At 46.1% G+C, this 12,614-nt stretch overlaps 1 protein-coding gene across 3 annotated transcripts in view; it reads right to left on the reverse strand.

Moving 5' to 3' along the window:
* Positions 1-1,852: 1,852 nt before the first annotated feature.
* The window catches only part of KIF26A (kinesin family member 26A), a 214,439-nt gene continuing 203,677 nt past the window's right edge, over positions 1,853-12,614 (reverse strand). For all 3 annotated transcript variants that reach the window (XM_075329916.1, XM_075329914.1, XM_075329915.1), the window contains exons 13-16: positions 12,193-12,383; positions 5,423-5,443; positions 4,357-4,507; positions 1,853-2,142 (exon numbers count right to left, since the gene is read on the reverse strand). In XM_075329916.1, the coding sequence (XP_075186031.1) occupies positions 1,964-2,142; positions 4,357-4,507; positions 5,423-5,443; positions 12,193-12,383 (542 nt within the window). In that variant the 3' untranslated portion in view covers positions 1,853-1,963. The remainder of the gene's footprint in view (positions 2,143-4,356; positions 4,508-5,422; positions 5,444-12,192; positions 12,384-12,614) is intronic.

Genomic DNA, 12,614 nt, shown 5'->3' on the forward strand with positions numbered 1-12,614 from the left:
TTACAACACAAGGATGGGTAGAGAGGTGTAATTAGAGCACATATGCGTCTGCTGATAGGTCAGAACGCATATTCTAGGTGACAGGTTCCCTTTAATTTATTATTCAGACGCAGTTGTCGTGTATTGCATATTCTGACTGTAAATCCCAGACCCCCGACTGTTCTACTGGTATTCATATGGTGCTGTAACATCGGCTGCTGGGGTCTTACATTCACAATACGTATACTTAAAGGGAGTCTGTTGGCACAAAATGACTGTACAAACCAAGCACAAAGTGCTCAGTACACCCTTGGGGTGGTCAAGCACTTTAGTATATGTATCCACCTGCTTCTTTTTGTCATGCAGTGTTCAGGTCCAGACTCATTAGGTGTCACGGCAGTGTCAGGCTGTGTTCACAGTGCAGAGCCTCACAGGCAATTTGATGTCTCCTAGTTGTTCAGCTAGAGCTGGGCGTCAGCTGTTTCATGTACTCTTTTCCTCAACCCTGTAGGAGTTAATTCCAGCTGACCTGGGGAGCTCTGCTAGGACCTCAGGTTCCTAATTACCAATCACAGCCGTCTCCTTCCTACATAATATTCTGGACCTTGCTACTCAACGCCGATTTTAGCTGCAGCGTTGCTCCAGAAATTCCGGTCTTCGTAGTGACCCAGTTCATGGTGTCTGTAGTTACTATTTTGAGTGGTGTGAAAGTTCCCCTGTTGTGCATTTACTTCCTTCCTTTTTCTTTATTCCCCTGCACACATATAGTCTTTCCTCTTTGTGTTTGAATGCAGTGTGTACAAGTTTTCATTCTTCCTTTTACGTGTAATGTCTGTGGGGTTTTGTTACTTTGTTTCTGGCCTGCCCCAAGGTTGGGGGAGAGAGGGAGTAAGATCAGGGCTCAAACAGAATTGAGGTCACAATGGGTGCTCATACCTGGCTACCATCAAGCCTACCTCTAAGATAAGGGACAGTACAGGGTCTTAAGTCTGAGGGCCAGCCCAGGAGCCCCTGTTCTGTCATTTCATACCCGATGACTATTTTCCAACTAACATTGCTTTCTTCTATCTGGATTATGTTTGTAACAGCAAGAAGAGGGTGAAGATAGATTGAAAATAAGTTTGTGGAAAGGTTCACTGAAGTACTAGGCAACCCTTAAGGGTGCACTGAGTGTCTGTGCTTGGTTTGAACAGTCATTTTGTGCTGTCCCTCTCTTTAAAGTAACTCTGTCAGCGCAAAATGACTGTTCAAACCAAGCACAGGCACTCGGTGTATCATGGTGACCAAACGCCTTCCCACCTGCTTCTTTTCCATCTACCTTTGCCCTTCTTTAGCTCTATAAAGCCAGATCTGTAAATCAAAGAAAAATAGAGGGAAGGGTGGTGGTGATAGAGGGGAAAACAAGTAGGTTGGATGGTGCACCTAAATGTTTGGACCTGCCAGGATGCACTGGGCTCCTGTGCTTGGTTTGAACAGTCATTTTGTGCGAATAGTCTCTTTAAACACATATACAGCATGCCCATGTAATAGAGGTGTAACTTTAATAGCATGGGCAATTCTCTAGGTTATTCGAAACTTCAAGTTCCTGTAGGTTTTTGCAGGCAAAGGACCTCTCACATATGATTTTTTTTGCTTTTTTTATATATTTCCTTTTCCCTGATAGAGCTGAGGTGAGCACTGTATTTTACTAGACATGTGGCCACTTGGTTTCCTGCATGGTGGCCTTCTGTGGCCACACATTGGTCATTGCAGTTCCAAATAACCAAGAGAAGCAATTCGCCTGCATACGGTCTAGAGGCAACATATTCATTTCTCGGTCATTACAATTCATCATCGGTATCCATCTAGTAACATTCTTTCCATTTTTTTAAAATTTTCACATTCTGATGTACAATTTTTATTTTTTCTCATTGCACGATGCAGAGTCATTTCTAAATCAACTCCTCCATGTCCATTATTTTCTTCGATCCAACTCAGTCATTCTTCACACTTCCACTTCTCTTCCACTGTCTTGCTGATCCGCGATCATTCCGATGTCGAAGCAGGTCACCATCATGACGTGGGATTTGCATATGTTAACACAGAGCTCCAAATCCTCTGTGACTTGTTCCAGTGCCTCTAGGTATTCCTGAGACTCTCTGTCCAGATCCGGGTCCACTTCAACTGTGGGGACAATATAACATTGTTATAATAAAAAGTTTGGATAAGGTACGTCTATTACTTTCAGAATTCCCTACCACTAGATACACAGTATCAACATACAAAGAGTAGATATTTGTTTTGTTCATAAAAGTCCTTAAATTAAATTTGTTGAAGTGAACCTGTCATCAAATTTGTCCCTTATAAGCTGCAGCCACCACCAGAGCACCACCAGTTATCCCTTATAGACAGCAATCTAGAATAGTGTATATAAGAGCCCAGGCCACTCCTGTAGAACATAAAAAAACATCTTTTATTATACTCACTTGCAGGGCAGTCCGGTCCGATGAGCGTCATTGGTTTCTGTCCGGTACCTACTCTCTTCTTGTGATCATCCTCCTTTCCTGTCTTCCCTTGCACTCCTGCGCAGGCGCACTCGCAATTCTCTCTGATCTGCTGAGGGCCGGTCAAAGTATTGTAGTGTGCATGCGCGGGCGGTCTTTGACCTTTCTCTGTGCCTGCGTGTTACAATACTCTAACTGGCCCTCAGCAGGGCAGAACGAACTGCACATGCTCAAAAGCGCAATGGAGGCCTCTGTTTGAATGACCTAGGACTCGTCATGCACACGGTGCTGGGCAGGAGGACCGCGATCGGACAAGATGGAGGAGGCAGTGGACCAAGAGCAGCGACACCCATCAGTCCGGACATAAAAAAAGGTGTTTTTTTACATTCTTATATACAGTATTCTGGAATGGAGGACACTGTGTGGATGACATAGTACACGTCATCTACATGAAGCAAAAAAGAGGATGGCGATCACAAAAATAGAGGAGGAGCCGGACTGAGACCGAGACCAGCGATGCCCATTGGACCGGAACACGCCACAAGTGAGTGTAATAAAAGTTTTTTTATGTTATACAGAGCGGCCTAGGCTCTTATAAACAGTGTTCCAGAATGCTGTGTATAAGGGCTGAATGGTGGTGGTCGCAGCTTATAGGGGCCAAATCTGGTGACCGGTTCCCTTTAAAAGGAGTTATCCAAGACTATATTGATTACAAAGTCTTCACACAGGCCATGAACATTAGGCATGTGGGGGTCTTTCACCTAGCCCCCTAGTCCCGCTGGAAGTACATAGTGTATGGAGTAGAAACCTCACATCACCGAGTACTGTGTAGTGGCCATTCTCAGGTACTGCAACACAGTTCCCATACAGCTATCTACAGTGGGGTTACTTGGTATTAGCCCCCCATAAATCTGTGCCGTCTACAATGGCAGAGCCATTAAGTTTAGTGATTGGCTACGACGCTGTCGGCGTATGGTCAAACAACACAGACCGGGGCAGTGGCGGAAGCACAGCAGTAGACCCGGGGAGGTTAAAAGGAACCTGTCACCAGGCTTTTCCCTTAAGAGCCGTGGCCGCCCCCACCCAGTGAGCTCTTATATACAGAATTCTAGAAGATGTAAAAACACCTTTCTAATACTCAACTAGGGAGCGGTCAGGTCCGATGGTCGTTGCTACTCTCGGTCCGGCGCCTCCTCAGTCTTTTGCGATTGCTGTCCTCCTTCCCAGTCCAGTGTGCATGACGCGTCCAACGTCATTCACAGCGAGGCCTCCATTGCGCTCCTGCGCATGCGCACTTTGATCTGCCCGTTTGTGGGCAGATCACAGTATTGTAGTGCGCATGCACGGGCAGTCTTTAATCTTTCCTCCTGCCTGCGCATTACAGTACTTTGATCTGCCCTCAGCCGGGTAGATCAAAGTGCACATGTACAGGAGCGCAATGGAGGACTTTATGTGGATGACGTAGGAAACGTCATCCATATGGGCCTGGGCAGAAGGACAGTAATCGCAAAAGATGGAGCAGGCGCCGGACCGAGAGCAGCGACACCCATCGGACCGCACGTAAAAAAAGGTGGTTATGTTCTACAGAGCAGCCTGGGCTCTTATACACAATATTCTGGAATGATGTGTATCAGAGCTCACTGGTGGTGGCCGCAGCTCATTGGGGAAAAACTTGGTGACAGGTTCCCTTTAAGCAAAGCTCAGTTTGTTTTTTTACATGTAACTGAGCCTATGGGAAAGGTTTGTTGGAAGAGGACATCCCCTCTTATGAATAAAGCCAAGTTGTAATGAATGAATTCACAACTATGAATCATTTCATCCATAATCCTTAAATCTAACAAAAAAATAAATATTTCACGATTTTATTCCCACCACGGTGACCAATAACACTCACATTCTCCTCTCCACTTGTTGGGATCCATCATTAGGCGAGCCTTTGTCTCCTCCAACTCCTCTTTCAACGTCTCATATTTTTCCTTTACATCTTTGATTCTCTGTTGACGTCTTTCCGCAACCTTCAGCTTGGTGTTGAAGTACATCAGACCCTTAGGAGAATAGATAAAACCTGTTATCAGCACTGGAGAGATTCCTGATAACGTGGAGATCACGGGGCAGATATATTTTTTTTACTTTCTGGTTGACCTTAGCAATATGTTGTGGATTGGAATGTTCAATGATACAAACAAAAAAAGGACGTATCGAATACAAACGCTTCCAAACTGTATGGATTCACTACTGATTAACAAAAACGGTCATGGTGTCAATTTTTTTTAATACAAAATGCAATTTTTTTTTGTAGTATCTCTTTTATTCGAGTGTAATTACATAATGGTCTACTTAGCTTTCCCTTTCATGTTTCATCAATTTGTTCAATTAAACCATTTATTCTAATTTACTAATTAACAGCAAGACAAATAAAACTCTACAGGGGCGTGATAATTAGGTGCTGACAATATTTAATTGAGATCTAATTTTAAAAATTAGTATTAAATAAGAAAATAAAAAAAAATTCTCAATACCTGAACAAATTTACTTTGAGGAAGATGTTTGAGTAATAGGCAATTAAAAAACAATAGGTATAGAAAGCAACGAGGGGTTAAAACATATAAAAATATAATAAAAATCTAAATTTGAGAATCAATGTGATATATATGGATGGAAGGAGGGAGGGATAGTTGAATAGATGGAGGGATAGGTGGATGGATGGAGGGATAGAGGAGTGGAGGGATAGAGGGGTGGATGGATAGAGGGGTGGAGGAATAGATACATGGAGGGATAGATGGATGGATCAAGGGATGGATGGATGGATAGAGGGATACATAGATGGTGGGATGGATGGATAGTGATTGTTGAAGGGATTGATTGATAGATGGATAGACAGATGGATAGTGGAATAGATGGATGGATGGATAGACGGATTAATAGATAGAGGGATACATAGATAGATTTCCATTCCTTACCTTTTCCATATCCTGGAAAGGCTACAAAAAAAAAAAAAAAAAAAAGAAAAAAGGAAAATTTTAGACTTAAATTTCCCCCCAAAATTCAGAAACATAAACTTTTCTATGAAAGATAAGTCATAGTAAATTTAAAATGATTGAATTATTATTTAGTTGCACGGAAGTCAAAGTTATGATCTGTTACGTTATTTTAGGGATGGCATTTCACAATTTTTTCTTGTTAGAAGAGTCAACCAAAAAATACATTGATTATGGACTTTCCTACTCCAATGACCCAAAGGGAACCTAGCGTGAAATATTAATTCCACCATAGCACCCCCAGTGTTAAAAATAAGGTATTACAGGGTTCCTATTTATATCAATAGATATTTAGAGGTTGCCATCAATACAAAGACCTGGACAACTTCTTTAAGGCAGTGCTTTTATGTACCAGACCCTGCAAAATGAGACCCTTTTTGTGGCTACTTCCCACGTAGGACAAATAATGGGGATCTTGAATGAGGGACCCCCCAATTAATACAGAATGCAGCCACAGGATGGTTAATGGGTTTTCTAAACAAGATGATCTCTATTTTATAAATGCCTTTGAATTGGAGTCTCAAGAAGTTGTACGTTTTCAGGCCTTAAAATCCTCTGAAATTACTAGCACTTCTACATAAATAATCTACCACTTCAAATAGCATAACGGGCACACGTGGGCAAACCACAGGCTCAGCCGTCACTTTCATTATAATCTACTAGTTTGCTTTTTTTTTTTTTAGATATGCAACCGTTGTCTATATACTGTATTATTTAACCAGATCAACTAAACATATTTGCATAATTTCAAAAGTTAATTAGTTAGGAAACCAAATTTTATTAATGAGAAACAATCATTTGTACCATGGTATTGTGATGGGATAAGCACATTATGTCATCTTAAAGGGGTTTTCTGCTTTGAACAGTGCCTTTTTGTTAGATGTGTCGCCCTATCAAAACCTTAGTATAGGGAGTCTCAGTGATCAGCACTGATCTGTGATGGAACCTGGATGAAAGTGAGCAGTTTCTCTACAGCGCCTCCGCAGAAAAAATGAAGAATTACACGCTTCCATTAAAATTAAAAGGCTGTCCTTGAATGATCCTCCAAAGCAAAATATGCTCCATATTTTAATTTAGAAGTTCCCTTCAGGGTATATCCCAAGTCTCAACATGTATCTAATATATAAAGGAATCCACAACGTCACATTTACAATCACGAAATTTTGCACAGCCACCTCATTTGACTCAGGGAACGTCATAGACTATTTTTGAGGTGAAAATTTAACCTCGCGCTTTAGTTATTCGCCAAACAGCCTGGTTACATTAAAGTCAATGGAGCTGGGAATGGATCTGTTATTATAGACTCCTATTATGGACAGAGAAAGAGATACACAGAGACCCACACACACAGAGACACAGAAAGAGACACATAGAAAGAGACGCAGACAGAAAGACACAGAGAAAGAGACACACAGAAAGACACACGTAAAGACACACACAGACCCACACACACACACACAGACCCACACACACAGAAAAGAGACCCCCACACATAGAAAAGAGACCCACACAGAGACACACAGAAAGAGACACATAGAAAGAGACGCAGACAGAAAGACACAGAGACCCACACACACAGAAAAGAGACCCACACACACAGAAAGATGCACACATAAAGAGACACACACAAAAAGAGACACACATCGACCTTACCTGTATACTAATTGTGAGGGGTTTTATGAGGTAATATACTGGCTGTTTTGACAGTTAGCCTGGATATTTATCAGGTGGTCTATAGCAACCAATCACAGCTCTGTCTCTATTTTGCTACAGGTCATTAATAGCAGCTGTGATTGGTTGCTATAGACAACGAAGGACATTCTTAGTATAGGACAGCTTATGTGCGAGGTAATATGATTTCGGTGGGGACACTTAGGTACCATTGTTGTAGAGGCTGATGTAAGTCACATGACCTTACCTGTATACTAACTGTGTGGGGTTTTATATAGTGTCAATTACAAACAATAACGCTTCGTACAAAAAGAAAATTGATTGGACGATTGTCCTCAGACGCTAAGGCGGGCTTTGCACACTACGACATCGCAGGCCGATGCTGCGATGCCGAGTGCGATAGTGCCCGCCCCCGTCGCAGCAGCGATATGTGGTGATAGCTGGCGTAGCGAAAGTTATCGCTACGCCAGCTTCACACACACACTCACCTGCCGTGCGACGTCCCTGTGGCCGGCGACCCGCCTCCTTGTTAAGGGGGCGGGTCGTGCGGCGTCACTGCGACGTCACACGGCAGGCGGCCAATCAGAGCAGAGGGGCGGAGATGAGCAGGATGTAAACATCCTGCCCACCTCCTTCCTTCCGCATATCCTACGGAAGCCGCAGTGACGCCGGTAGGAGACGTTCCTCGCTCCTGCGCAGGGCCGGATTATAGGCGGGGCAGGCGGGGCTGGAGCCCAGGGGCCCCCACCAAAAGAGCTTCTAAGGGGGCCCCCACCATACTTAGCACTAGGCACCTGTCAGCATTTTTTTTTTCACACCCTCTCCCCCTCCGTAAAGACAGTCTAATTAGTCAGCTGTGTTTTCGGGGGGGGGGGGGTGGCACCGCTATTTATTTGCATCTGCGTCTTTAAGACGCAAAAACAAACTGCGGGCACAGGACGCTGATTGATCTCGGAAGTACCAGCGGCCGCTTGAACTTCCGGGGTCAGAGGTGTGCTAATGCTCCCTGCTATGTGCTGCGGCCGTACCTAGAAGCAGGGGCACGGTGTGGTGGGCCGCTGTCTGCTGTCCCCGCTGCGCTCCTTACATGCCAGGCACACTAGCAGGAGCAGGAGTCAGCGAGCTGTGCCGGCTCTGCTGTGTGCCGGCTCTGCTGTGTGCCGGCTCTGCTGTGTGCCGGCTCTGCTGTGTGCCGGCTCTGCTGTGTGCCGGCTCTGCTGTGCGCCGGCTCTGCTGTGCGCCGGCATGTACACTGCAGAGGAGCGCAGCAGAGCCGATGACCGCAGCTTCCTGTTTCCGTTCCTATTCAAATGTATTTGCATCTTTCAGACGTAAATACATTTGAACAGCGCGCCGGGACTGGGCCCCGCCCCCGACGTGCAGCAACGTGATGAGATCAGCACCTTGCTGACATCATCACAGTGCTGCCGGCGCCACACTGGGGACATGAGGAAGCGAGCGCTCCATCAAGGAGCTGAAGAGACAGGTGTAATTAATGGGGATGAGTGAGGAGGGGCAGAGGACACAACGGGGAACATTTGTGAAGGAACACAGCTCTGTGACAGGCAGAGGAGGAGCACTGTATTCCGAGGGAGGGGGGGAGAGGGGGGGAGGGAGGCAGGAGTGTGTAGGGATGGAGCAGTGTAATTTGTGTGTGTAGGGGCTGATGAGGGCTGTATTGTGTGTGGGGGAGGGGTAATGGAGGGTGCATTGTATTGTGTGTGTGTGTGTGTGTGTGTGTAGGGGGAGGGGTAATGGGGGGTCTATTGTGTGTGTGTGTGTGTGTGTGTGTGTAGGGGGAGGGGTAATGGGGGGTGTATTGTGTGTGTGTGTGTGTGTGTGGAGGGGTAATGGGGGGTGCATTGTATTGTGTGTGGGGAGGGGTAATGGGGGGTGCATTGTATTGTGTGTGTGGGGAGGGGTAATGGGGGGTGCATTGTATTGTGTGTGGGGAGGGGTAATGGGGGGTGCATTGTATTGTGTGTGGGGAGGGGTAATGGGGGGTGCATTGTATTGTGTGTGCGTGTGTGTGTAGGGGTAATGGGGGGTGCATTGTATTGTGTGTGGGGAGAGGGGTAATGGGGGGTGCATTGTATTGTGTGTGGGGAGAGGGGTAATGGGGGGTGCATTGTATTGTGTGTGAGGAGAGGGGTAATGGGGGGTGCATTGTATTGTGTGTGGGGGGAGGGGTAATGGGGGTGCATTGTATTATGTGTGTGTGTGTGGGGAGGGGTAATGGGGGGTGTATTGTGTGTGTGTGTGTGGGGAGGGTTAATGGGGGGTGTATTGTGTGTGTGTGTGGGGGGGGGAGGGGTAATGGGGGGTGCATTGTATTGTGTGTGGGGAGGGGTAATGGGGGGTGCATTGTATTGTGTGTGTAGGGGTAATGGGGGGTGCATTGTATTGTGTGTGTGTGTGTGTGTGTGTGTGTGTGTGTAGGGGTAATGGGGGGTGCATTGTATTGTGTGTGTGTGTGTGTGTGTGTGTAGGGGTAATGGGGGGTGCATTGTATTTTTGTGTGTGTGTGTGTGTGTGTAGGGGTAATGGGGGGTGCATTGTATTATGTGTGTCTGTGTAGGGGTAATGGGGGGTGCATTGTATTGTGTGTGTGTGTGTGCGCGTGTAGTGGTAATGGGGGGTGTATTGTGTGTGTGTGTGTGTAGGGGTAATGGGGGTTGTATTGTGTGTAGGGGTAATGGGGGGTGCATTGTATTGTGTGTGCGTGTGTGTGTAGGGGTAATGGGGGGTGCATTGTATTGTGTGTGTGTGTAGGGGTAATGGGGGGTGCATTGTATTGTGTGTGCGTGTGTGTGTAGGGGTAATGGGGGGTGCATTGTATTGTGTGTGTGTGTGTGTGTGTGGGGGGGGGGGGGGTGATGGGGGGTGCATTGTAGTGTGTGTGTGTGTGTCAGAGATGTGTGTGTAAGAAGCAGTACTGTGTGTGTATATATGAATTAGAGCAGTCTGTGCGCCCCCCCCCCCCGAACTATATGGGTTCCCCAGAGCGCTATGTCACCCATCGCAGTGATGAGTACACCACCAGAGCTGTTTGCCACTCCAGTAACGTCTATGCCCCCTGCCCCTCCTGTAATGTATATATCGTAGCCCCCAGCCCCTCCTGTGATGTATATACAGCAGTGCTGCCAGTGTGCAGTCATGTGTGTTAGTGACAGCCATCGTGAAACAGCCACATGTCCTGAAGGAGCTGGACGGAAACAAGCGGGAGAGGTGAGTGAGGCTGCTGGCGATTTCCCCATATTAATACCTGTAAAGGCTCATGCACACGTAACTGCTGAATATTCTGCAGCGATTTGACAGCACATGTGCGCGTCAAATCGCTGCAGAAACACTGCATAATGGATGTAGTTATTCTGTACAGAAAAGCCGATTTCCTGCGCTCTGGCTGCTGCCCCCACCATAGACAGAGCGGGAGCTGCATCCATAGCACATGGAATAATTGACATGCTCATTTTATGAACGCACGGATTTGGGTCAACATTTTAGCACCCAAATCGCTGCGTTCATAAAAGCAATGGGTGCACGTATCATGCACAATATACATAGATTGTATAGGGGACGCAGGACGCATGCATTTACACTGCAGTGCTATACGCAGCGTAAATGCATGTAATTACGCAACGTGCGCACGAGCCCTAATGCGTCTGTCTGCATGTATGTCAGTGTATATGACTGTGCATATATTTGTCTGTTTATATGTATTTTTCTGAATTTGTCTTCAAATATGTATATACGCATGCCTGTATGTGTATGTGCGTGTCTGTGTGTGGATGGGGCCCACTGAGACTCACCCGGAGGCCACAAAACCCTGGAGCTGGCCCTGGCTGCCTTAACATTGGGATCAATAAAAAATATGTGACAAAAGCGGGCTTTACACGCTACAATATATCTAACGATGTCTCGGCGGGGTCACGTCGTAAGTGACGCACATCCGGCATCGTTAGTGATATTGTAGTGTGTGACAGCTACGTGCGACCCTGATTGTGCGTTAAAACGTTGATTGCATACACGTCGTTCATTTTCTAAAAATTGAACGTCTCTTTGTTCATCGTTCTTGAGGCAGCACACATCGCTCCATGTGACACCCCGGGAACGATGAACTGCAGCTTACCTGCGTCCCGCCGGCAATGCGGAAGGAAGGAGGTGGGCGGGATGTTTACGTCCCGCTCATCTCCGCCCCTCCGCTTCTATTGGCCGGCCGCTGTGTGACGTCCCTTTCACTTCAGGAAGTGGATGTTCGCCGCCCACAGCGAGGTCATTTGGAAGGTAAGTACGTGTGACGGGGGTTAATCGTTTGTGCGACACGGGCAACAAATTGCCTGTTCCGCACATACGATGGGGGCGTGTGCGATCGCATACGAGATCGAAATGTGTAAAGCAGCCCTAACTCTACTTTCTGTGTGTAAGTGGACAGCTGTGATTTATCCTGGACTGTGTGTGTATTGTAGTGCTGTAAATCTGAATGTGGCAGAACAGGATAAGATAAATGTTCATTGGATTTATATCTAAATGCTACGGTTCGTGCTCTACTGTTATGGCTAAAAATGTTAACGTTATGGGGCCCCCACCAGATTTTCTGCCCAGGGGCCCCCACCAACCTTAATCTGGCCCTGCTCCTGCGACTTCACACACAGCGATGTGTGCTGCCGCAGGAGCGAGGAACAACATCGGACCGTCGCGTCAGCGTAATCATGGATTACGCCGACGCTGCACCGATGATACGATTACGACGCTTTTGCGTTCGTTAATCGTATCATCCAGCCTTTACACACTGCGATGTCGCATGCGATGCCGGAAGTGCGTCATTTTCAATTTGACCCCACCGACATCGCACCTGCGATGTCGCAGTGTGCAAAGTGCCCCTTAGAGAAAAGCTGTATTACAGCTCAATGCCATTCTGTTAACGCATTTTATTTTTTTATAGGTAATACTTAGTTACTATCTCTGGCATCGCTGCTAATACAGCTAGTTATATATAATCAAGACAAAATATTATATTTGACCTCTGGCTCTTCACGTTTGTGTCTCTGCAGCCTTTCCACATCATCAATTTCATAAACTTTGATTTCGAATGGTTCTTTTAAAGTGCCAGGCAAAGGTGGGAGGTCGACCCATTGGCCGGTAATGGTATTTTTTCTGCCAACTGTTGAAGCCTCCGGTAGAGGTGTGGGTACCAGTCGTCTGCGCTGAAGACCTAGGAAAAAATCAACCTCTTAAGTCCTGACCACTCCAGTCAAAAGTCTATTAACCTAAGGGAATGCTAATATAGACTATTTAAAGAGGATTTGCCATAAATATGTTTGTTTTTCTTTTTTACACAGTCTATGTAAATTTATCAACGTAGGCATGAACATTCATGAAAACCATGCCCACTTGGCAAAATAAACTAGATTTATATACAGGGAAGTGGAAGCCATATCTAAGG

Source organism: Anomaloglossus baeobatrachus, chromosome 12, assembly GCF_048569485.1.
Source record: "Anomaloglossus baeobatrachus isolate aAnoBae1 chromosome 12, aAnoBae1.hap1, whole genome shotgun sequence".
Lineage (NCBI taxonomy): Eukaryota > Metazoa > Chordata > Amphibia > Anura > Aromobatidae > Anomaloglossus > Anomaloglossus baeobatrachus.